The sequence below is a fragment of the Dendropsophus ebraccatus genome, chromosome 9, assembly GCF_027789765.1.
Source record: "Dendropsophus ebraccatus isolate aDenEbr1 chromosome 9, aDenEbr1.pat, whole genome shotgun sequence".
Lineage (NCBI taxonomy): Eukaryota > Metazoa > Chordata > Amphibia > Anura > Hylidae > Dendropsophus > Dendropsophus ebraccatus.
In genome coordinates this window covers 81,999,026-82,025,077 of record NC_091462.1, presented here as the reverse complement: position 1 = coordinate 82,025,077, position 26,052 = coordinate 81,999,026, and the positions used below count along the sequence as shown (strand labels likewise).

Genomic DNA, 26,052 nt, shown 5'->3' with positions numbered 1-26,052 from the left:
GCCGGCTAATAAAATAAATCTTCCTTACATACAGTCATGTAATTTAATTAAAAGGATGTAAATATAATGATATTAACAAAAATAATCATTAACTGTTTTATGTTATTATAAAATAAACTTCAGGTCCACAGGGAACGTGTCTGATTATGGTCTGAGATTCTATGGCAGTAATAATCCAAACCGGCTACAATGTAAGCCTTCAGATTTTAAAAGGGACTGTCAGCAATATGGAAAAGGATATGTTTTTCTAGAAACAGCTCCACTCTTTTACATAGGCTGTGTGTGGTACTGAAGCTATACGTTATAGGTTATAGATGTAGGCTATAGGTTATAGATGTAGATCCCACCTCTGTGACCCACAACCCTCTCTAGAATAATGATCTCAAACGACCGCTATTGTGAAAGACGTGAAAACGTTCACTCATTTCCATGGAACGATAATCGTTACTTATGATCGTATTTGCGATAGTTTTTTCTTTGCTATTTCTTCGCTAATGCGTTCGTATCTACTGCAAACGACCGAACGATGTCTTATTCAATGCGAACGATTTGCGAACGTTTTGCGAACGAGCAACGATAAAAATAGGTCCAGGTCTTATAAAGCGATCAACGATTTCTCGTTCGGTCGTTAATCGTTAACTGCATTTCAACCGAAAGATTATCGTTTAGATTCGAACAATTTAACGATAATCTGAACAATAATCGTCCGGTGGAATAGGGCCCTAAGAGTGAATCCAGGAATGGATTTCAAAAGAGGAGAAATCTCAGTCTTTCCTTTATGACCTGTTCTCTGTTTATACTCTGTTCCTGGCTTTGGCTTCAAAGATCTGTCAGATAAATCTCTCTGTATAAAGGCACCCTGAAATCATGCAGCAAGGGCTGTATATATGTATTGTTAGTGATGTTCATGCGGCCCTTGCCTAAGTGTAAAATAATAAACCTTATACATACCTCTCCACACTCCCCGATGTGCTGCTCGCTTCTGCCCTCTGCCGCCGCTGGAACTTCAAAGCCGGTCTCTGAAGTAACAGGCCGTTCAGCCAATCACTGGCCAAGATGGGACAGGACAGCGGCCAGTGATTAGCTTAGTGGCAAAAGTTCCAGCAGTAACAGTGAGCAAAGGGCAGAAGCGAGAAGGACACCGGGGAGCACTGAGAGTCATCAGCAAGGCATTGCTATTATGTGTAGGGATGCGCGTCCGGTGGCCAATGATTTTTAGGCTGAAATAAACTACAACAATCAGTTGATCGTTTCATCAGATGATTGTTGTCTTTATAAGACAGAGTGATAATATGCTGAATTGGCCTGATTTGGTAGATTATCAGTCAGTGTAATAGAGCCCTATGGCCCATGGGCCCCGTACGGCCTGCTTACAGCCTCTGGTGGTAGTCAGGAATTTGAGAACAGCTGAGCTGCTGCCTAAACACCACTGCAGCTCGCTTTGCTGCCTCTGTAACCCTAAAGTTAGGGTGCGTTTACACAGAAAGATTTATATGACAGATTTTGGAAGCCAAAGCCAGGAATGGATTTAAAAAGAGGATAGATCCCAGTCTTTCCTTTATGACCTGATCCTTGTTTATAGTCTGTTCCTGGTTTTGGCTTCAAAGATCTGTCAGATAAATCTGTCTGTGTAAACACACCATTACAGACACAACATAGCTACACATTTCACACAACTCTATGGAATTAAAGGGAACCAATCAGCCCAATTGTGCTGATATGGTTCCCTGGAGCACTGTATACTGCTTCTGAGCACGTACCATCTGCGGCTGCAGCAGAAGCTGGGTACAGGAGGCGCGCCGCAGGCAGAGATGGGGAAGTAGTCATCTGGGCTGCTCCCCACCCATGTCTAGTCACCACTCTCTGCCTGTCAGCGTGCTTGGAGGAGATTATGTAACTGGTCTTTCTCCCTGTCAATCATCCCGCCAAGCACGCTGACAGGCAGAGAGCGCTGACTAGACATGGGTGGGGAGCTACCCAGATGACTGTCTCTGCTTGTAATAAAACCTCCTTTTCTCTGATACACAGCTTCTGCTGCAGCCGGTACATGCCGCGGGCTGCTCAGGAGCTGAATACAGTGCTCCAGGGAAACATATCAGCACAACTGGGCTGATTGGTTCCCTTTAAATTTAATGGAAGTTATGAGAACAATCTTCAGTGCCATATATGTTCAGATGAATATACTCCTTTATGTCGCATCTGCTGCCATACCAGACACAGCCCATGAACAGTAGTGGTGCTGTTTCTGGAAAAGAAACATAATGGCATTTTACTAATTTACTGTAGTACTTAGATGGCATAAACTTATGCTGCGTTTACACTGAACGATAATTCGCCCGATCACCGATTTAGAAGTAACAATTTTTTTTATAACGATCGGCGTTTAGACGGAACGATATATCGTACGGAAAAATCACTTAAGCCTATCTCGCACATAAGTAAAATCGGTGAATGACTGTTTACACGGAACGATCTGCGAATTTTTTTGCGAACAACGATTTTAGAACATGTTGGAAGATCAAAATGAACGATTTCTCGCTCGTCGTTTGATTGTTCACTGTGTTTACACGTACGATTATTGTTCGAATTCGATCATTATCGTGCAAATTCGCACGATAATTGTTCCGTGTAAACGCAGAGCATAAGACCAGGCAATCTAAGGATGGACCAAATTGATCACAGTCACTTGCGCCATATAATAAATTTGGTGCGCCTGTCTCAAGGAGACTACAAAACTAGCATACAGGCTCTTATATGCAGTGCAATGTTCAAATCATCAAAAAACCCAAAATTATAAATTCGGTTATTGGAGTTGAACCATTTTTTGTGAAAACTAATCCAGTATTGTGGAGCATGCTCCTTCAATCTTTGACAATTCCTTTAATGTCTAAATGCGTCAGCATGTGCGTTCATTGACGGAATTGCTTGTCTATCTACAATTAGTATATTCTCTTTAATACAATTTAAAATGGATATAGAACCTACTTCTATGTCTTTTGTATTTGTTAGAGAAATCACTCTAAATAATTGTTCAACAGTCCATGGGTTTCTATAGTTAAAGATACTGTCCCTGTGTACAAATCAGCTGACCTCCGGCAGCTATAATGTACTGTATTTTACATCTCTATAAAGCTGAAGTTTTTATTCTACTGAAACACTTTACTTGTCTAGGACATTGCCGTTTCTCACTATTGCACATTTAACAAGGGTGAAAACGGATTTTGGGTGGATGTGTTTGACTTACGTGGCATGATGCCCTGGTCTACAAGTTGTTCTCTTGTTCGCCTTTGTTGCAGACGCAGTTGAAGCACTGTAAGACAGAGGAGGAGACGCGGTTACAGACAGTCTGACTCACATTTGCCAGTCATTATGTCATCGGTAACATCACGCTGGACCATACTATGCTTATTACATGTAGTCTAAAACTTTACACCAAGCTTCAGCTGTATGTGGCCCATAACGTCCTTGTTAAAAATATTCATACTCACTTCTATTTGCTTTTTCACAAGAGAAATGTCCATTAAAGAAGAATTGGCAAGGACCGGATTATTAGGTATTGCCTACTCCTTTACGTAAAAAACTTGGGCACTGCTTCAAACACCAGATATTAAAGTCCCACCAACAACATTTTTAATCTATTCACAGGTCGTATACATACAACTGCTTGGTCCCACACTAATAACGAGAATGAGGGTCATTGTGGTTACAGGTCCACACTGTCGCTCTATTCACTGTCTATGGGATTGACAGTGATCAGGAATTTCTACCAGTCTCATAGATAGTTGGTAAGAGAATGCACATGAAACCACCTTGGGTCTCAGTGGTTGGATATCCAGAAATCATACTCATGTCACCTATTGTTTGAATACTGACGGTCTGTCCCTAGAACAGGCTATTAATATTTGCTCAGCTAGGATCCCACTCCAGCCATTAGGCAGAACAAAGATACTAGTTGCTTACACAGGCACGGCACCATACATGTGGATGTGGCTGATACTGCACGATCCAGGCCCGGCTACAGGTGCACATGGGACTTCGTAGCTGTGTAAACAATTAACATGACCCCTTCATTCTGTTGGCTGGCTGGGGTCCCAGGGGTATTGAGTGTACATACATAAAGAGTTTAGGTAAATGTTGTGTTAATACAACCTGCTATATGTATACGGACGTGTATGGGGAAAAGCCAATCCACCACCACCACAATATCCTCCATTCCAGAGCGTTGCATTGTTACAAACACTATATAGCTTTATAAACTATAGCAATATAACTGGCATACAGTTTTTTCATACATATCATGGACTATGCTTGGCATTGAACTCCATTCTGGTATCAAATTGTGGCATTTTAAAACTATTTTTATAAGAAATTAAGAAAAGAAAAGCCAGAAATGTGAACATCATCTGTTCCTTCCCCTCGGGGACCACCTGCCAAGAATCCCAGCTACAATGACGATCAGTACTAGAGGCTGCTGACAGGGTTTCTAACACGGGAAATGACATGCATGCAAGCAGAGCAGCCTGTGACCGATACATTAAAGCAATCTGGAGCAAGCAGCTGACGATAACGCGGTGGGCACAAATGCCACTTTCACAAAATGTACAGCACTCAATGGGCTTCTAGGCACTTCACTGGTGCCTGAACAATGCCTTGCTGTTCTGAAGTCACTACTGACATCATGGCGTTGTTTTTCTACCGCTGTGTGGTTCTAATTTGTTATGAATAATAATCCTATTTGCTTTTGTCTCACTGAAAAATTATATGTGAGACAATGACCGCTCCCTGGAGAGCTTTTATCCATCATATCAATACATAGAGCCTGCACATATAAGCCAAGCACAAAATCTGTTACCAAAAACATCCTAGGAAAGAAGTTATTATACAGAAGTAAAGCTATGGGGGGAATTTACTAGGAGCGACCCTTCATAGGTACACAGGTGTACACGCCACTTAATAAATCTGCTGGCTCTTTTGGTTGTCTTTGTGTCAGAAAAATCTGATATTGAATAAAGGGCCTCGTATATATTAGATACAAAGTTGTTCGGACCCACCAAACTTACTCCCCACTCTTCTTTGAGAACACACTAAATATCCCCGGAGGAATTGGAAGAAATAATTGCTGCCTCAACTAATATCTGCATGTGTACTGTATATGTACCTTAATGCGTGTTTTTGGGCACTTTTTATCCTCCGGATAGACCATCAATGCCGGATAGGCAGGGTGCAGTCAATGGCACCCCCACTGAATCAGCTCTTTGGCAGAGCGGCAGCTCTGGCATATGCAAAAAAACCATAAAAGCAGATGGCTCTGTTCATGGGGTAGAGATGGCTCCGGGTTGATGCAGTTCAGTTTCCAATCATTTCAATAGGAGCTACACTACAGTAAACAAGCACCATTACTGCACAATGAATGTAGCCATCTACTTTGGCCTCATTTTGTATATGTTGTGTGTCGGCATCCTGAAAATTAAAGGAGTTAGGGTCCATTTACAAAAAAAGATTATCTGACAGATTTCAAGCCAAAGCCAGAAACAGACTATGAACAGAGATCAGGTCATAAAGGAAAGTCTGAGATTTCTCCTCTTTTCAAATCCATTAGTGGCTTTGGCTTCAAATCTTTGAAAGATAATCTGTCGGATAATCTTTCTGTGTAAATGGACCCTTTTCCAGTGCTACAAAAACATGGCCACTTTTTCCCCTCTCTTGTCTCCAGTTCAGGTGTGGTTTGCAATTAAGCTCCATTTACTTCAATGGAACGGAGTTTGAAAACCCACCCAACCTGGAGACAAGAGAGGGGGAAAAGTGGCCATGTTTTTGTAGCGCTGGATAACCCCTTCAAGCATTGATGGCCTATCTAGATGATAGGATTGTAAAGTGTCAAGGAAAAAAAAAAACCTTTTTAGTTATGGTAAATCTTTGCATCCACAGCTCCTCTTGTAAAACCCCACCAACCAAGGTGATGAATGTAACTTTTTGTTGTTTTCATCTTGTGACCGGTACCAAAATTTGTAACTTTTAAACACTCAATCTAACATGATGGGGATTAGTAAATCAGAAGGGATAACCAGTAAAAGGAGACACTGCCCTAAACCAGAATTGCATCGCAGAGTGTACCTGTGTGACCACCACAGCTTAAAAAAATAAAATTAATAAATAATAATCTTCAATCTTCAGAGAGCGGCTCATCCCCAGTCCAGTGGCAATACTGTGACCCACATAATTAGCTAATTGTACATATCTGCCTCTTCTTTCACAGCTGGATGAAAGGGGATAACCTTAAAGAGGTTAATGTAGGGCACAACCTCTACTACTGATGGAGACTTTACTGGGTAAGTGAATAATTCAGCGCTTACTACTAAAAGACGGACACATTGGACATAAGATAGCTGTTTATTGAACTAAACTTTAGCTGTCAGTTATCACCTTGACTCTCTATCGTGTCATAGGGAAGCAGGACAAATGATAGGCAAAAACCCTGGGGCTGCTTGGGAGAATATAAGGGTACGTTCACACATTTAATGCAGATTTGCACTTAATCCCAAGGCAATACACATCAAATGCATCATGCATGTCAATGGATTTATCTGACACTGCAAAAAAGTGACACCATAGAAATAGGTGGCATAACAGTCCAACAGAACAACTATGTGAATACCCTTCATGTAAACCTGCAACAGATTTGGTCACAACTGCAGCAGATCCGCGGTTAAAATCTAAAGCAGAGCTTCGGGTTTCTACTGTGATAATACATGCTGGATTATAATCTGACATTGAACGTACCCTATGGATCAAGCCACTGTAACATTGGTATCTAAATAAGTGTCCCTATAGTTGGTCCTGTCACAGATGTTGTATTGGAGCCCAAAAGTTTTAAAGTGGGCCTCTACTACCAGATCCTTGTGATACCTGACAACACATTGTAGGGATTGCCTTTTAGACCTTTAGGGTACAAACACACACACCGTATATGTAGCGTATTTACTGCTGCGATACGCAGCAAATACGCAACAAATACGCAGCAGATTAGATCTAAGTAACTGAACACAGCATCAAATCTGCACCTGCACCGTATCTGCTGCGTATCTGCTGCGTATACGGTGTGTGTGTTTGTACCCTTAGGGTGCTGTTACACAGAGAGATTTATCTGACAGATTTTTGAAGTCAAAGCCAGAAACAGACTATAAACAGAGAACAAGTCATAAAGGAAAGACTGAGATTTCTCCTCTTTTCAAATCCATTCCTGGCTTTGGCTTCAAAAATCAGTCAGATAAATCTCTCTGTGTAAATGCACCCTTAGATATTAGGCTGATCTCAATCAGCAACGGCTATCCACAAATATCTGTAGATTGTAAAGCAAAACTAACCGTGTGCTTGTACCAAGGTAATGGCGTCAAAGTATTTCTCACACTGTGGTCTACAGTAAGAGCGGATAGAGTTACAATGTGCTATCCCCTCTTACTTGAATAGGCTATATAACTGGTTCTGTCTAGATTGCTACATTCTTTTTGGCTGCTAATCTTTCCATTTGTAAATTCTCAGAGATGCCCTAGGAGGAAGCTGTCCACAACAAAGACTCTATTGAATGCTAGAAAAAGAGAAGGTGATGCACAGAGCATGGACATATGTGAGTGGGAGCGAATGCGAAAAATGTCAGCATGGCTGCGAGGTTTCATGTTCTGTGCCATTATGCTGCACAGATGTTGGTAAATGGGAGTGCAGAGTATGGGAAGAACACAATGTCACTAATGGAATGCAATATAGAAGAAATAAGTGTACTATTAGGGAGTATGTTCCTGTAAGCCAGAGACATCAGATGGCAATAACAGTAATACTGACCAAGATCTAGGCAAGTGCGCAGAATAGAGGATGTACAGGTTCATGTGGCTGGCATGTGGTCACCCCTCATGAAGGTGGTAAAAACATGAAAATGCACTTTACCTTGGGCAAGATAGTGTAACATCTAATATAGGGGGTACATATTCTGTGGCACTGTCTGTGATTCTATGCAGTCAGACTGGATTTCTTTGAGCCCATTGGAGAATAAAATTCTGACGACTCACCATCGATGGATAATATGAACTGGTGATATGACAGAATAACACGACTTGTGGCTGTGACAAGACATGGCTATTAGCAATAAAATTCCTGTGTAAATTCTCAGGAACAGATAATAGATGACTTTAAGTAAGTCATAAGCCATGTCTCGATGACATGGTTCCAATTAGGGATGGTCCAAATCTTCCGAGGTTCGGGTTCGTATGAACCCGAACGCTCGGCATCAGATTCCCGCTGTCTGCCCGCTCCGTGGAGCGGGTGGATACAGCAGGAGGACTGCCTGGAAAACTGGGATACAGGCTATGGCTATGGCTGTATCCCAGTTTTCCAGGCGGTCCTCCTGCTGTATCCACCCTCTCCACGGAGCGGGCAGACAGCGGGAATCATTACCGAGAGTTCGGGTTCTTACAAACCCGAACCGAACTCGGTTCGGACCATCCTTAGTTCCAATGCATTTATATGGTTGTCATGACTTTAATAAGACAACTAGACAGTAGCTGCCAAGGACCTTGACTAGGATGATAAGTGGCTCAAGAGAGCAGGAAATGGCACGTCATCAAGGAACATATAGCTACTTAGAGATCCAATGTCATTAATTAACACTGGATTCTTTAACATGTCAATCAAAGTTTCCTTGGAAAGGCCTACATTTTACTAGGAACTACAAATCCCATAAAGAACATAATATTTAGCCTCTAACAGTGAAATGACTGGTTAGACTTGTCATATCCTATAGATGTCCTATGGCAGCTATATGGAACTCCAGCTGTTATTTGCTGATTACTTTACTTTTTATTTTTCTCCCAGCCACCCCTTCTATTTCCAGCTATTAGTGCTGTGCAGTGCCGACCAGACAGACAGTCTATATGCTGATGGCATAAAAGGCACCAAACTACTGGCACTATAGATTGGGAAAGGGCAAAGAGATTGGCTAGAAAGACTGCAGAGGGGTGCCTCAATCTTGACAGCTGAAGTTTTATACAATGCTACAACATACATAGAAGGTTGTCGGCAGAAAAGAAAAAAAACAATATCTTTATGTAGGTGAGGTAAAAAACAAAAGAGAACTGGACACAGTATTCCAGATTATGTGTCACTAGATCTCTATACAGAGGGATCACAATCTTCCTCTTCCTACTGGTTATACCTCTATAGAGTGATTATAATGCATGGTGGAAAGTGAAAGGATTTTAAAGCGGTAACACAGTCCAGAGTATATGTATCTGCAGCTTTCTTTCCTAATAAATTCATTTTTCTCTGTATGAAGCCATTCAGGCTGAGGAAAGGATGACTGCTGTGTTACAATTTTATGTCAAAGTACTGGGCCCCTATACCCTACCCTATAGTTATACCCCTGTTTATGAACAATAATAAAAGTAGTCTTTCATTTTATTAGCTCTGGATAATTTCATGGTGTTTTGCACTGGTTTTATCAGTTCTTCAAATGACTTTGCTGTATAAGTAGATTTAGAAATGGCAGGGAAGTAGTAGCATTGCCTGGTGGTGGTTTAGTATAGTAGAGAAATTTGTTCAAACAAAATGCGACCAAACCTAGAGATATGTAAATGCTGGAAAGAAAAAAAATCTGTGGTGAGAATAAGCAGATAGGTGCTATCTAGTGTGAAAGTACACAGAGAAATGTGTCCATAGTAACTAAACTGTGAAGAGCTTTACTGTAAGCAAGTGCTGAGTTATCACCAGCCAACCAGCCGAAAGGCCATTAACAACACTAGCTTTGTATCTAGAGGTTGTCCATCTTGGACAATGCTTTTATATTAGACGTCATCCGATAAGGAGATGATAGGCCAGGATATCAGTGCTAGAACTCCTAGCTGTAGTTATGGGGGAACCTCACAGCACATGTCCAGTTTTACCTTCTTGTCATACCATATTGGCTCATACTTTTGATTGATCAATATACTTATCAGAATCTCTCCCTGCAGGTATGGGGAACCCAATAATAGAGCCACTATGATAGAATATGTCTATAGACTCCTGTCCAGGAAGAAACAGATATCTGCGAATTGTCAGTGACTACATAATTTCCTATTACACGTCACTGTATGTAAAAAGCAAGTCTACAGTCATTAAGGCCTAGTTCTATGAATGTAAGGCTGCACATATACTTTGGTGGGAGACACACGTACAATGTATTTAATACACAGCATATCCATTCCCTTCTATCTAAATCCTTGTTTTAATGCCCTTTTATCAAAGAACAAAGAAATCTCTTTCCGTTTTCCAGAATCTGCATCTTTACTGGCAATTAGATCGAAAACAATAAAAAGAACATTGTGTTATCTTATTACAAAGGGAACAGCAAAACTAACAACCACAGGAAATCTAAAATTATATTATTATAAAATTATTTACATTTACAAGAGACAATACAGTCTCCAAGCTACACATTTCTAGATTTTTTTGCTTTTTCACACAGAAAACCACTATGATCTTAGCTTACTATTTCAGAAAGAGGAACTGCATACTGTCCTCAAAACAGAACAATGCAAAAACTTGTGAAATAAACTATGTACGGGACCCAAAGGCAACAGTTTAAGGCAGAGAAGACAAAAACAAACATGTGACACCCAGTGCAAGATTTACATGAAAAGGGGGTCCATACTGAACCAAGGAATTGCCAATAATACAGGATTGTTGTGAATGAAACAGCTGGGAACCCCCACCCTTCTCAAGCTGATCCTTCAGATATCCCATCAATCTAACAAGCGAGAGAATACCATTAAAGTGAATGTACCATCAGGTACATTAGGTGAGGATGTACCACCAGGTACGTCCTCTTTAACCTGACACAGGAATAGAACGGCGCCGTCACAGGGAAGCCGGTGCCGAGGTCCGTTTTTCGATCTGCGGCCCAGTTACCGTGTACGGCGCTGTTCTTTCCACGGTTACCGGCTGGTGCTCAAGCACTGGAGGTAGGCTGGCCCTCCCCCAGTGCGAGGGAATTCCCTCCCCTGTATGACGCGGCTTCGTTCAAAGGAGCCGCGTCATAGAGGGGAGGGAAGTCCCTCCCACTGGGGGCGGGCCAGCCTACCTCCAGTGCTTGAGCACCGGCCGGTAACTGTGGATAGAACAGCGCCGTACACGGGAACCGGGCCGTAGATCGAAAAATGGACCGTGGCACCGGCTTCCCTGTGTCAGGTTAAAGAGGACATACCTGGTGGTACATCCTCTTTAAGCTTTGGCCATTTATAGAACGTCGCCGGTGCCGCAGTCCTTTTTTTTGAACCGTGGCCCGGTTCCCATATACGGCGCCATTCTATTCATGGGTACTGGGCCGGCGGTGAAGCACTGGAGGCGGGCCGGCCAAAAAAAGTTATATCCAATCACTCTCAAGTAACGCCCCCTCATGAGCTACCATGTCGTGATGAACTATATGTTCCCCTTACATACTAAGCCTCTTGTATTGTGCCACTGTGCCCCCTCATGTACTGTGCCTCTGCCTCCACCTCTTGTACAGTGACACCATGTCCCCTCATGTACTATGCCTCTGCCTCCACCTCTTGTATTGTGCCACCACGTCCCCTCATGTACTGTGCCTCTGTCTCAACCTCTTGTATTGTGCCACCATGTCCCCTCATGTACTGTGCCTCTTCCTCCACCTTATGTATTGTGCCACCATGTTCCCTATGTACTGTGCCACTGTCCCCTATAAGTAATGTATTCTGTGTCATTCTTTAATAATTGTTTCTCAATCTTTGACTCGCCGGCTGTAAAATTACAACTTCCATCATAAACTGCCAGTGGGACTTCATAACTGATGTAGTGATGTAACCTGGAGAGGCACAGACTGCAAAACTACAACTCCAATTATGAACTGCCAGCAGGATATGGTGGGGGTTGTAGTGCTGCAACCTGGATGGCCACATACTGCAAAACTAAAACTCCCATTATGACTTGTCAGCAGGGCATGGTGGGGGTTGTAGTTCTGCAACCTGGAGAGCCACAGGCTGGAAAACTACAGCTCCCATCATAAACTGTTAGCAGGGCATGATGGGAGTTGTAGTTCTAGGGATGATCTTACCTGTCCAGGTTCCTGATCTTCTCTGGCCTCCACTGGTCAGGTCTAGCTGCTGTGTATGGGGATGCAGCTAATCGCTCTACTCCTCATTACACAGAGTATAAGTCATGAAGCAGGAGAGGGAGCCCCGGGCTCCTGCCAGCAGTATATTTAGTTGTATCAGCAATTGCTGATACAACTGAATAGGGAGGGAGAACAGCCTGCAGGCTCAGTGCAGTTCTCTTGAACCTGCTGCCATTATCACAGCTGATTTGGGAGAACTGCAGAGTAACAGAAAGTGGTAAGGGGGCCCAGTAGGCTCCGCTAGCATACGGGCCTGGTTGCCATGGCGACCGCTGCAACCCCTATAGCTAACTCCAGTTATTAAATGGTCCCCTTGTACCATGACAGTATGAGACAGGGATAATAGCCAACATTTAGGGTGCCTTCACACACCGGATCTGCAACAGATTTGATGGTGCAGATTTGATGCTGTATTCAGATCAAATCAGCTGCGGATCATCAGAGCAGCAGAAAATCTACTGTGATACGGTGTGTGTGAAGCTACCCTTAGGGTAAGTTCACATGTACCGGATCCGCAGCGGATTTTTTGCTGGGAATTCGCAGCGAGACCCGCTGCGGATGCAGTACTGTGAAGCTGAATGGGTCCCATACACGCAGTGGATCCGCTACATGTATGGGACCCAGCCCCTTTAACTCCCGCTTACCCGTAGCCCTGAGCATACATTACCTGCTCGGCGCCGATGGTGTATGGGTCTCCTGGCTCCCCTTGCTCCACGGCACGGCAGCACTGATTGGCTGAAGAGGAGTGAGGGGAGCCTCATACAGCCGTGGCGCAGATCAGGTAATGTATACTTGGGGACGGGGCTGCGGACAGGCGGGCTTTCGGCCGGCAGTGCGGGGGATGAAGGGTCCGGGTCCCATACACGCAGCGTGTATGGGACCCATTCACCTTCACAGTACTAAATCTGCAGCGAGAAATCCGCTGCGGATCCGGTACGTGTGAATTTACCCTTAAAATGTATCCATGCTTTCAAGGGACTTTTTAGGATAAGCTGTCCTCTCTTAGTACATGAGGTGCAGCACTATATCTTGCCATTATTATATTGTATTTCAGCAGATTTCTTCTCTGCATGTTGTCTCTCTATCTCTGCCACACCTACCTATCTGCTCCTCACTCTGATCCACAAGCTATTTACAAGACGTAACCAGTGAACACATGTTGTTGATGACTGTTTAGCAGTTGTAGGAAGAGGTAGGATGCTTGATAACAGAAGGAAGTATTTTTGTCTGATAAGATATATTACAAAGTTTGCCATGGATTTTACCCTATGCATTGTAGAAAGGTCAAAAGCGTTATGAAAATCTGTGGCATTTTTGCAAACCCCATCTAAATCTCTATTTCTTTTGAGCATGGAATCCACACCATAAACATCTGAATCCAGTTCAACATTCTTACTGTAACCAGGACCCATTTCCATCTATTTTCCACATACATGATGTAATGCATTAAATGTTTTTCCTGAAAGGTTTTCTATAATAATTTGATGCTACAATGCATGGAATGCTATTATGAAACAAACTTGGGAGGACTTGACCCTTTCTGGTAAGTGACCGACCGGGATTGGAAGTCACCAAGCACTTGTATAAAGGGTCATACCAAGTGTATTTGTGGGGAGGGAGGATAATGTTTTAAAAACTGACTGGAATCCTCCACCTCAACAACAGAGATAATGCCTGGGATATCTAAACAATGTTGACATTGCAAATCTGGTTACCACATGTCAGCAAGAAAACAGTATGTGTAATGTGAGGGCGTGAGAAATGATCCCTGTATGTAGTGAAATAGGGCTTGTATTTGGTATAGCAAATCAGGACAAAATCAATGGAGCCCCAAAACAGTGGGGCCTTAAAAAGATGCAGATGGGGGCCCATGTATCCACCCATTACAGAGGTCCATCATTAGTTCCCCTTATTATCTGTCCTCACAAAAAAAAAAGTCTTCATTTACTGTGAGTAACTTGTCTAAAATATGAAGAAAAATTCGGCCCTGTGAGCAGCAATACATTACCCAGCTAAATTAGTGATGTAGGAATGAGAGGTGAGAACGTGGATTAGAGTAGATAATGAGATAGGAGCTGATGTGGTGTGATAATGGAAAAAGCATCGTTCAGAGAGGAATCATTTCAGCCGCCACCAACCCGGATCATTTACAATAAGCAATATTGCTTCAATTACATCATATTATTTTAATTATGCATTCAATTACACTAATGTGCTCTTATTAGGATCATCCAGAAGTCAGATGGTAGCCGAGATGTTAATACATTCATATAAATGACTTAATGCACACAGCCAAAGTCTTTTTGATGAAAGTTACAAAAAACAAACAAACAAAAAAAATACAGCAGGTGCCTCTTTCCTATTGTATATGTAATGTCACCTTTGACCTCAGGCCATATCCAGCCATCCGGAAATTTATCTGGGGAAGGGTAGCACTAAGCTGTCAATTTATTCATACATTTCCAGTAGGAAATTACCAAATCACCTATTGGGGACACTTTTGTATACTAACATGCAAAAACATAAAATCAGAATGTATTTCTAATATGCTATTCAAGTCCATGGAAGTCTGACTACATTATGTTGTATCTACTTTATCCTCTGGAGAACAAGGGCTCAATAAGATTTATTTACAAAAAAAAAAAAAAGAGAGAGAGAGAGAGAAATGATCTGATGCTGAATTCAGGGCCATTTGCCAACCATGTCTAATCCCATTTGTCTGGAATTGTTCTGTCCTTTATGCAGTACGTGTCCTGTTGTCTGGACAATGAACTGAAGTCACTTCCTTGAAGTGATTCATCTGCAGTGACATCCTGGCTGGTGCAGCAGAGGTGAATGCAGGAATGCCCACGCTGGGGGGAAGGAAGAGGACTATTACCGCACAGGACACTAGAGGATCCCTCCTCAGCTTATGGTTTCACTGTAGATCGGCACTGTAGTTCCTGGTAAACATCAGGTCACTTCTGCTAAACAGGAAGTGGTAAACAAAAGGCCGCAGATATTTAGAGTCCACGACTTTCATACTGAAAGTCTCCAGAAATATGGTGACTTCTGGGAAATAAAAGACCCTGCGTCACCCAAATACACAACGCTATTAACACGCGAGGCAGCCATGATAACCCTGTGGGGAGAATATTCTAAAGATATGTAAAGATGGCAGGCTATAAAACACACATCGCTAAGTAAAAGATGCTTTTATCATTCACATGTATACATGTCAATGTCTCTGGAAGTTCTGAGACCTGGGAAAATCTCATTTACATGGCCAACCTTAGGCATTAGATTTCTATTGTCTCTGGTGGGCAGAATTGTGTAATCTGTTGCAATATAAGTCAATGGAAAGCATTAAATAGATTCTGTATAAACAATGACACAAAGTGTGAGATTCTACCTCTCTAGTCTTTAAGCTGATGTTATAAAAAGCAATGTTTCAGGTGATTTAACACCCTTGCCCAGAATAACATGGTGTAAGCCATGTAAGCCAGAAGTTGCATATATAACAATGCACGTTCATCTGCAGAGATATATGGTCTACAGCAAGTCAGCTGAGGAAGGGGGTTGAATCACACGATTCTTTATAAAACTGAGTAATGCTGTGCACTCCATGATCTTAGACATGAAATAGCTGCCGGATGAAAAATTGTTATGCCAACTTCTAGCTGTCCTTCTATGGAGGGCCATAAATAAACAGCATCACAAGTATACACCATCTACACCATCCATTTTCCAGGAGGCAGATTGCGAAGGGAAATCCAACCTGTTGGGCACAGCTGGGTTTTCCCCATAGATATGATATGCAGCCTTTAGAAACAGTTTGCTAACACACTTTTATGATGTCTATATACATACAGTATATATATATATGCATACATACAGTGTTGCCTTGGATTACGAGCATAATTCGTTATAGGACCGTGCTTGTAATCCAAATCCACTCTTAAACCAAAGCAAATTTTCCCATAAGAAATCACTGATATGCAGAAAATTGGTTCCAAACCCCAAAAATAATGATTTTATATTCTGAATAACATGTAAAACAAATGAAACAAACATTTATAAACAGCTAAATATGTGATATTATAAGTTACTGTACAGTATAGCCATCAGCATGTGGAGTATAATGTATAGTAACTGCATAAGCCTGAAGAAACAGCAGCAGTTTGTAGATCGAGAATGGAACTGCAGATCCCCATAATGCAGTAGCGTAGTACAACAGGCTTGAATAGAGAAGCAGGGCTGCTGTCAGAGGTCTGTGTGGTCACATGACAGCAATGGGGAAGGGGGGTGTGTTCAGCATGGACCAATCACTGCAGGGAGCATGAAGGAATGAGCAGGGTATAGAGTGAGCACAGTATAGCAGCACTCTCTGTCTGGGGAGAGAGGAGTTACAGCTATGTGGAGATTATCCCCACAGTCCTGTCCCCTGATGTAAGCCCCAGCCTGAAGTGGATCTGCTATGATTTGGAAGGTAAGGGAGACTTTCTGGGTTAGAGTACAGGGCTGTAGACCACACTATGCAGACCATGCCCCTCCCCCGCTCCCCCTCCCACCCAGCACTTAAACCAGCTCTTAAACCAAAGCAATGCTCTTCAACCAAGTTACAATTTTGAAAAACTGTGAGCTCCTAAACCAAAACACTCTTAAACCAAGGTACCACTATATATATATATATATATATATATATATATATATATATATATATATATATATATATATATATATATGTGTGTGTGTGTGTGTGTGTGTGTGTGTGTGTGTGTGTGTGTGTGTGTTACCTGTTACTTTTTACAATATAATGTCTTTTTATTAAATATAAATATAGCTTACATGGGCCCTGTCACTTTAAAAAAAAACTTCAGATGTGTTGCAGTGTTAATTTCTAGAACAATTCAGAAGAAGTTTGCGCTAAGCACCTTGTTGGGTCAGACCACTCGGAGCCAGACTGATCAAAACCTTTCACATCTCTCTTCCCCATGTCAAAAGTTCTGACCAGTACAGCTTAGTTGCTGAACGCCCTGGGACAGTATACCTCACATTACTGGAAGACAATGGTATGTGTTTCAGAGAAGCCACAGCTGCTAAGCTCAGCTGACCATTCTGCCCTGCCATACCCATGAACTCTGCTATCTGAGCACACTGGAGATCCCACTTTTTTTTTTTTATTATAGCTACACGTGACTGCTTGGAATAAATGCAGAGCCAAGGCATGAGGCACATATACATCAGAGTCCTATGCAACTATAATTAATATGGATTGCACCACAGACATTGTGTCTTAAATGCAGTCATGTAGCCTAAAATATAATGCTAAATCGGAGAGATTTACATTTTAACCATTTGCTAATGTACCTGTAAGAGCCAGAAAGTAGTGGTCCATGTCCATGAGACTAGTGAAGCGCCTCTCCTTAGATACCTAGAGCGCCTCTCCTAGAGATACCTTAACAGTACTGAGAACCTCCTCACCACTATTCACAGCAAGGAACCACACTTTCAGTAGAATAACTGCAACCCAAGGACTGTCAGTTCCTTCTACAGCGTGAGAAGACAACTCTCAGTGTAACTGGAAGGGTGGGGGGGATCACCAGTGAATATCTCCACAACAAGCAGCGGCCAGTAAGAAGGAGCAGAGCAGAAGTATAGAGCAGGAAGGTGATTTGCATCATAAAATACAATGTATGGAATCCCTGACATCCCCCTTTAAGAAGAAGGGTTACATTTTAGTAGAAAAGCAAATAACGCCCCTGCTACCAATGCCTATTGGTTATATACTGTAACCCTGATAAGAGTGTGACCGGTCCAGATGTCCTGCTGCGTACAGAAAGGGGAGAAACCTCCTCTCTGACTCATCCTGAGCCCTGTGTAAAATTGCTGAACTTGATCTTATAGAAAGCGAGCACAAAGGTACAATGGAAAAAGCTGCAGTTTAGCTCCAATATTAATCTGCTATTCGCTTTCATCTTCTAAAGTGCATTATGAAGATGACAGGCAGAATGTGACAACCAGAAGCACTGTTGGTTTTGTATGGTTGTATTCATACGTCTTTAAGACATTATAATCAAAGTTACAAAAAGACCATATCAATCATTTAAAACAAATACAAGCAGTCAAAGGTCTCCAACACCAGGTGAGGGCAATATAGCATTTTCTCTTCCCGTCTTCTCTCTTTGGTATCATTAGTAGAGTTTGGCATACACATAGGGCGACTTGGTGCTTGTCGTGGGACCTGCGATGGTAGACATCAATATACCTTTAGGCTATGTTCACACTACGTATCTTTCCGGCCGTAGTGCGAACCGCGAATATATGCACGTAGTTTTGAGGTTGATGCGTAAGCTGGAAAGTATACGATATACGCCCGCACAATGCACACTACGTATGAACTTACGACCGGATCGTATACGGCGCCGTGAAAAATGAACAAGACCATTGTTTGAGGACGGAAATGTTCCAATTCACGTCCGTGAATTTCCATGCGGTCCCGTACGGAATACTTATTTCAGCCAAATTGAACTTGATTTTTAGATCCAAAAGGTTCTGTGTGGTTTATTGGGCTGGGCGAAGATTTCCAAGTAAATGACCTGTTTCAGATTGCTTCGAAACAAGCTAGGGAAGCATAACTGTACTACGGGCATATGTTCGCGGCTCGCCCGCATGTTCGCAAGCCGGCCGCATGTTAATTTTTCCCACGGGCGTACTTTCAGCCGCACATATACGGCTGCGTACGAACTACGGCCGGACTCATACGTAGTGTGAACATAGCCTCATAATGTATGAAATAATGTAGTAGACTATTCTATTGTAAACAATTTTTTCCTATAGGACATTATGCTCCAGCCTTCTGCTGGAAGTATGCATTGGGAAATCATGTGAACTAATCCATATGCACAGAAATACATTGTTTACATATGGAAACACTGTAATACTAATAAAAAAAAAAGACTGATTGGAAGCCAAGATGCGCTGATGGTTGTGTAAATGGGGGGAGAGGAGCATCCCTCGTTGCATCTGGTACCAGGCTATGTATGATGTGCATTGTAGACAGGCTTTTTCTACTGCATATATTTTACATATGTATTCACTCACAGTCTTGTGTTCTTCACAATAAATGCACAGAACAGATGAAAAAGCTATTTGGACACAAATCATCATCTCTGCTACGACTGATCCTGTCACAATGGTTATCAAGTGATACACAGATTGTCAGTGATGGTGCGGCATACCGCCACATAAGTACTATACTACAGAAGTGTAAATACACATTCTTATGGTATGGTCATGGTGCATGGTTCTGCTTTCTGACACTAGGTTTACCTGTATGAAAATTTAGCAGGGTCACATAGTAGTTCTCTAATGATTGGCTGCCAAGACAAGGCTCCCTGTAGGTATTCTGCCAGTTTCTTACCAGTCATAGTTGTGTGCAGGGTTTGTGATGATCATCTAGTGTAAGTGGCCATCCAGGCGATCTCTATATGACTGCAGAATAACCTATGGGCCTGTTTATCAGTGGAAGTGCACTTTGGCAGATGAATCATCCAAAGTCTGCTGTTTTTCCTGTCCCCGGTTCCTGAGAGTACAGCACACACCTTTGTTTTATGTCTACACTCACACACCTTGATAAGTGGAGTCACTGATAAAACTAAGCACAGAACGACAAATAAAACCCCAGAAGTACTCCATAATCTGTCCAAGCTTTCTATGCCTTAAAATGTCTGCTTCTCTTCCTTATGATCTAGCAATATACTTCTATTTCCATATTTTACAGAGCACTGTCATGGCTGTGCCACTCTCTACGGCCGGAACAGATGAAAATAAAAATGCATTCATCCAATGAGACATTACATATAGTTCACGAGACTACAGTCACCGGTAATTGCAGAATGTATATCTGTTATCATTGGAAATCTACTTTCCTGGATACATTAGTACTGGGCAGGGCTGTTTGCGTAATGAGACACCGCTCCTACCAGGATGACTTCACCGCTGCAATAATACTAATGTACACTACTCTCTCCAGTAGTGGCAAGGCACGGCTCGTACACAGTGTCTAACCACTGCTCACCTCTGGATGGTTGCACAGCTTTGTCTACCCATTCAGTGCTTTCAGTCTATCACTGTCCAAACACAAGTCATATTGTTCACCACTAGAGATGAGCGTAACTTGAGCATACCGGTGGCTGACAAAGTTGGTTGCAGCCGTAGGAAGGCCAGAAAAAAAAATGCGCTCATCTCTATTCACCACAAATGGTCAGTGACCAGTGAAAAGTAGGTGACATAAATCCAAGGAAGCTGCAATGCTCCTGAATCACACAAGCAGTGCCTACCTTTCCATTCCTGCTGCGGCATCTTCAGTTTCCGCCCATTCCACCCACAATGCTATCAGCATAAGAACAAACACAGGGCCGTAAACCTACCTGACAGAACCTGACCACCAACGTTCAGGAGCATAGTACAACTCAGACTGATAAAGCATAGGAACAGATACCAAGAACAAACTAAGGAAGTGGAGGATGAAAAAAAACAAGGAGGGGGGGAAAAAAACAAACAAACGTATTTATAGTTTTTGCCTGAAAAATGAGGAACTTCAGAAAAGTTCAACCTCTAGAATCCAACTTAAATGAATGGACAAAGAAACGCACAGATCTTGTGTTCGCTAAACATGCCTGAATATGTCTGCAGGATGCCATGTGGGGAAATATGTAGTCAAATAAAGTGCATGTCTGGACACACTCTTACGTGCAAGCAGCAATTGTTTAGGAGGAATGGCCAGCTGCCCCAGGGACCTGCCCAGCCCTGTCTATAGCGCTAGAACATTACAACGGTGCAAACATCCTCATGCAAGGTGCTGTGGATATATGACATACAGATCGCCACAAGAACCTGTGGGGCATCTATGTACTATACAAAATGAACATAATAACAATATTAATAATAAAACACAAAATCCATTCCGCTGAAAGCTAAATAGCACTGCTGCAGTATACATATGGCTTCTATAGTCTGAACACACTGTTTACTTGCAACTGCTATTGTGCCTATGAAATCACATAATGAGAACACATAGGAGGGTGACATGTTCAAAGAGGCTCTGGGGTTTAGGATACATAGGACATGTAGAAATGACAGCATTTATCCACTCTTGTGGTTATATGCGTGCCTGCATACCTCCTGCAAATACATGAATAATGTCCCAGAGAGTTATAAATGCTTACATTGCATCTCCACCTATCCTGCTATGCTTCCACTGTCACAAGATGTCATCGACCATATTGCTGGACTACATAGCAGACTCTACCATGATCTTGTTTTTTCTTGCTGCATCTTTACCTTACAGACTCCTCAGACACTATTCACATCACCAGGGATTGGCAGAAGGAAACAACAGAAATGTATGTAGTGCACTGACAGCACCAGTCATTGCATTTCCTTCAGTCCCACTGACAATGAATGGAGCAGCAGGGCCGACACATGATCGACCATCGCTCCATGGGAATACTCTGCAGCCTTGCAGTGAGAAGGGATCTGGGAAGAAGGACCCACATCCAAGTCATCTTAGGGATCCCAAGACAATCTACTAACCTGTGAATGAGTGATACAAGTCTATTATATCTATCTATCTATGCCACCCCATATGTTACAAGTACTCCCCAGCTGTATGCTCTGCTGCCAGAACACTTCCCACCCTTAAAGGGGTTATCCAGCACTACAAAAACATGGCCACTTTCCCCCTACTGTTGTCTCTAGGTTGGGTGGGGTTTTGAAACTTGGTTCCATTGAAGTAAATGGAGCTTAATTGCAAACCGCACCTGAACTGGAGGCAACAGTAGGGGGAAAAGTGGCCATGTTTTGGTAGCGCTGGATAACCTCTTTAATACAGGACAGGGCTTATAGTGATTGCCCCAGGCTAGGCCTATGCTTGTAGTTATTTTGGTGGATAAGTTCACTGTGATTCATCGGCTCCTATCTGCGGCACTTGTATCACCTCCCTCTCTTTTTGTATTGCCTCACTCCATACATTTTTGGAGAGCCTATAAATAGCCGAGCCTCTCCACGTATTACAATCACCTAGCACATGGTGGGCTGCTGACAGGCACTGTGAAGTTACACAACATCCAGAAACTCATACACTACAGATACATTTTCAGCAGTCCAGTCAGAGGGTTACCAAGCTTTTCCAGACTCCTGAAGAGCAAGTGTGTTTATTACACTGTGACAGGATAGTGGTGGTGTCACTGCATAGCTCCCCAGCTTGTCATACAGCAGTCTGGGAATAAGTGGATCACAATCATCCTGTGCCTTTGGTTGTTTCCCAGCTTTCTCAATTAAGTGAAACTTTAATATAAATGGAGTCAAGGAGTGAATATGCTGAATAAAAATTGTAACATGGGCCATAGTCATGAATGAAGAGCGCCATTTTCTGAATGCTACCGACAACTCTCATGCAGTAAGAAATGTGATACCCGAGGCCTCACCTGTAGTAGTCAGTGAACACAATAGTAACTATATCATAGAACATACTGTATAATCTCCTAGAAGGTTTGAGAGAAAATGTGATTTTTTTGAAAATTTAAACAATGCGGGAGACTGAGACCATGTCCATGCCATGTTTTATATGCACATCTGACGTAGCTATAGGCCCTTACTGTCCTGATGGAGGCCAAATAATGTGTCCTTTACCTTAACTGGGGGGTAGTATGCATTTTTTACTGCATAGGAAAGTTCACTCAGCTACTCTTTCTTATACTGTGCAGCATACTTTTCTTTTTTTCTGTCCAACAAATGGCGGATGTATGCTACTCAATGGATATAAGTTTGGGAACACTCCTAACATAACATATAGATGTACTGGGAGCACAGCCTTATCGAAACGGGTAAAAGGGAGGGGTGGAGAAATTGGAGCAGTAACCAATCGGATGTCAGATCTCATATTTCAGAGGCTCTTTCCCATATAAAAGTGACATCTAATAGGTTGACTATGGGCAAATGTTGTAGTTTGATAAGATTGCTCCAATGTTCCTCTTATGTTTGACTCCCCAGTACATGGTAATGTAAGGAAAGCTGAGGTGTAATAATGTACAAAGAGATTATACTGTGAATCCTGCAGGGCACATGTGTTCTAACCTCACAGCTATGTACAGAAGTCATAGTGCTAATCCCTCTGTCTGTTCTGGTGACAATAACACCCAGGGTTCGCTATGGAACGTTCTGTGGTTACTTCTACTGAAAACCACAAGGTTTTAAAGAGCACAATCTATATAGTAAGTGCACGCAATGTGCACCCAGACGTTTGTCATTCTCAGGTACCTCGGGCAGGCAGGCCTATCTGATTTTTCACAATGAATAAAGATCATGCAGCCATACAGACAGCCCATTCATTTTAGGTAAACTATATAGATGATCTGAGAAGTTATCTGACTCATTGTGAAAAATGACACTGCAGGGCGACTGTCCTTGATAAACCTTCAGTAGTGAAACTTTAGAGAACGCAGGCGAGCCTCATACTGCCAATGGGGCACAATTACTGATACATACATACTGATGGAGCAGAGCTGGATTAGCAATTTAAAAGAAAAGACCACATTCCACTGATAAAATCAGGGGGGAAAAGAGTTAGGCAATGTTAAAAATCTCTTTACTTATCGTGTACCAATTCTGATGTACATGACGCTGTCTCCTTCATTCATGTATAAAGAATTTTGCTGGTTTCCTGTTAGCAGAGCAGTGCATTGTGGGAGCTCACATTACTGTTATAGAGTTAGGACAAAGCGATAAGGTCACGTCATACAGCAGAAAAACCCTTTGTCTGTTTCTATGGGTGACCAGAAATATTTTGTAGCTAGGTATGAATGGAGAAGAAGAAATGACAATGGGGGCTAAAACAGTCAAGTAAAGTATCTGCAAAGATCCTTAATCTCTGTGGGGATGCAGAGGTCCATAGGAAAGGGAGGATGCATATTGTAGTCAATGGATTATTTTAAGATTTTGGGAGCTATGGGCAAAGAGACAATGAGGAAACTGAATATTTAAAGTCAGACAACCTCAATGAGATAATGCAGTCCTGTATCAAACACGTATGTGCCTTGACTTGTGTGACTTCTCCTATCCCATTTAGATTGTAAGCTCTTATGGACAGGACCCCTCTCTCTTGTGTTTGTTTTGATTTCTTGTTTGTCAGTTCTACATTAACAGATATTCACCATACACCATCATATCATAGAAATGAATGAAATAAAAGGAGTCATAAACTGTAATCCGAGGAGAAGATGAAATAGAGACAAAGAAGTTTATTTCCTCATAAAGCCGAGGTAATGATTTACACCTAGACCTTGGGCCGCAGTAAGCGTGAGATCATACACTGCCGTCAGCAGAAGACAGATGGAAGATGATGTAATCTGCAAGTATTGTTTATAGACAAGGTTGGGACACTATGCCCTCGCCTCCCGGTACTTTCTAGACAGTGCACTATAATGTACAGAGCTGAGTTTCACAGATGTTTGGCTTTTGTCAAATCTGTAGTAGGTAGTTTTACATAGGACTGCACGCCTGCAGAAGTCAGAGAGATAGCTTATATATATATATATATATATATATATATATATATATATATATATAGTTGACTACAACCACTCATTATTTAATAGTATCCGCAATGTACATAGTAACATTTCCACACAGAAACAATCCATGCTACACATAATTTCACACTCCTATGGTGTATTGCCGCCTCCAGCAGATACTTGATAATTCCTAATAGAGATTCTGACCATAATAGAGGATTGTGGGGACAATGACTGCGACAGATATTAAAGCATAAGGATAGTTGAACTTTTCATTTAGATAAATCAGGAGAAGATAGAGAATGAGGTTATGAAGGGACTATTCATTAGCTAAAAATACTTGCACCTAGGAGAGAGTTAAATGATAGTACAACAATGACAAATAAAATTCATTGAAACCCACTTTACTAGCCATCAGAAAAGAGGAGAAAGTCCATAATCATCTTAAGTACTTATGCTATGTCCCTAGGTGTATGCAGGGCCTGCCCGAGGTGCAGGACAATGACAGGCACTGGGTCATCCACACACAGGCTGGTCCTCTTAGCCAGCTTAATGCAGAAAACAGATGTACAAAGCGAGGATGCGGACACTGCAGACACACATTGGATCCGCACTCTCATCTGGAAACAGCTCAAGCCGGCTGAAATCATGTCTGCATTGCAATGCATCCCCCTCCACCAGTCACAAACCACAAGCTTACTGACCTTCCTTCAGACTTCTCTGGCTGTTTGCATCAAGACATTCCTTGTCTTTTAATGGATCAAAATCCCCAGCAGGTATAATCTCAGTAAAACCAGGCTGCTTTTTACTGCTATCAATCATGATGAGGTTGCTTCCAAATAATATGTATATATCCAGCAAAGAGCAGGGGAGGTGAGGGAAGATGAACTGCAGGAACAGCGCAAAATCCTTCTCGGGATAGTGGTCAGACGTGGACAAATGACATGTCTAATAAGCCAGGGAAAAAGCCATGGTGCTTCCTTTCAATTGTGACTTGCACACACAGTGAATTCTGGCAGACAGGGAAGCGGAGCTGTGGAAACAGCAGAGCGAGGATCTCCACCCCCTCTGTAGAGCAGCTCTCCACCCACCAGCAGTGTTACAGGGCTCCCAGTATAATAACCAAGGCTGACTCTCAAGTTAATAATAAATCCAGTGCTAGGACAAGATACATTGTCACCGCTGCCTGCTGGGGAGGACTTGCCTGCCCGCCACCACTGGGCTGATGTCCACCCACCGCTGTCATTAAAGTCTTCTTCAAGCAAGCTTCCTCAGAAGTTTAAACAAAGGCCAAGGTCAAGACGACGTTAAAGTGTGATGTTATTTCATGCTGACATCACT

General features: G+C 42.3%; 1 protein-coding gene and 1 long non-coding RNA gene across 7 annotated transcripts in view; one reads left to right on the top strand and one right to left on the bottom strand.

Annotated features, from left to right (window-relative positions):
• The window catches only part of LOC138801169 (uncharacterized), a 92,845-nt gene extending 89,331 nt beyond the window's left edge, over window positions 1–3,514 (top strand). The window contains exon 3 of the long non-coding RNA XR_011364572.1: window positions 3,297–3,514. This is a non-coding gene — a long non-coding RNA (uncharacterized lncRNA). The remainder of the gene's footprint in view (window positions 1–3,296) is intronic.
• Window positions 1–26,052, bottom strand: part of MRTFB (myocardin related transcription factor B) — a 220,456-nt gene that overhangs the window by 43,939 nt on the left and 150,465 nt on the right. For 3 of the 6 annotated variants that reach the window (XM_069983711.1, XM_069983712.1, XM_069983715.1), the window contains one exon: window positions 3,245–3,310. In XM_069983711.1, the coding sequence (XP_069839812.1) occupies window positions 3,245–3,310 (66 nt within the window). Of the gene's footprint in view, window positions 1–3,244; window positions 3,311–19,468; window positions 19,488–19,559; window positions 19,614–25,415; window positions 25,744–26,052 lie in introns of those variants that run through there. The other 3 variants (XM_069983713.1, XM_069983714.1, XM_069983716.1) reach the window with 3 other exon arrangements.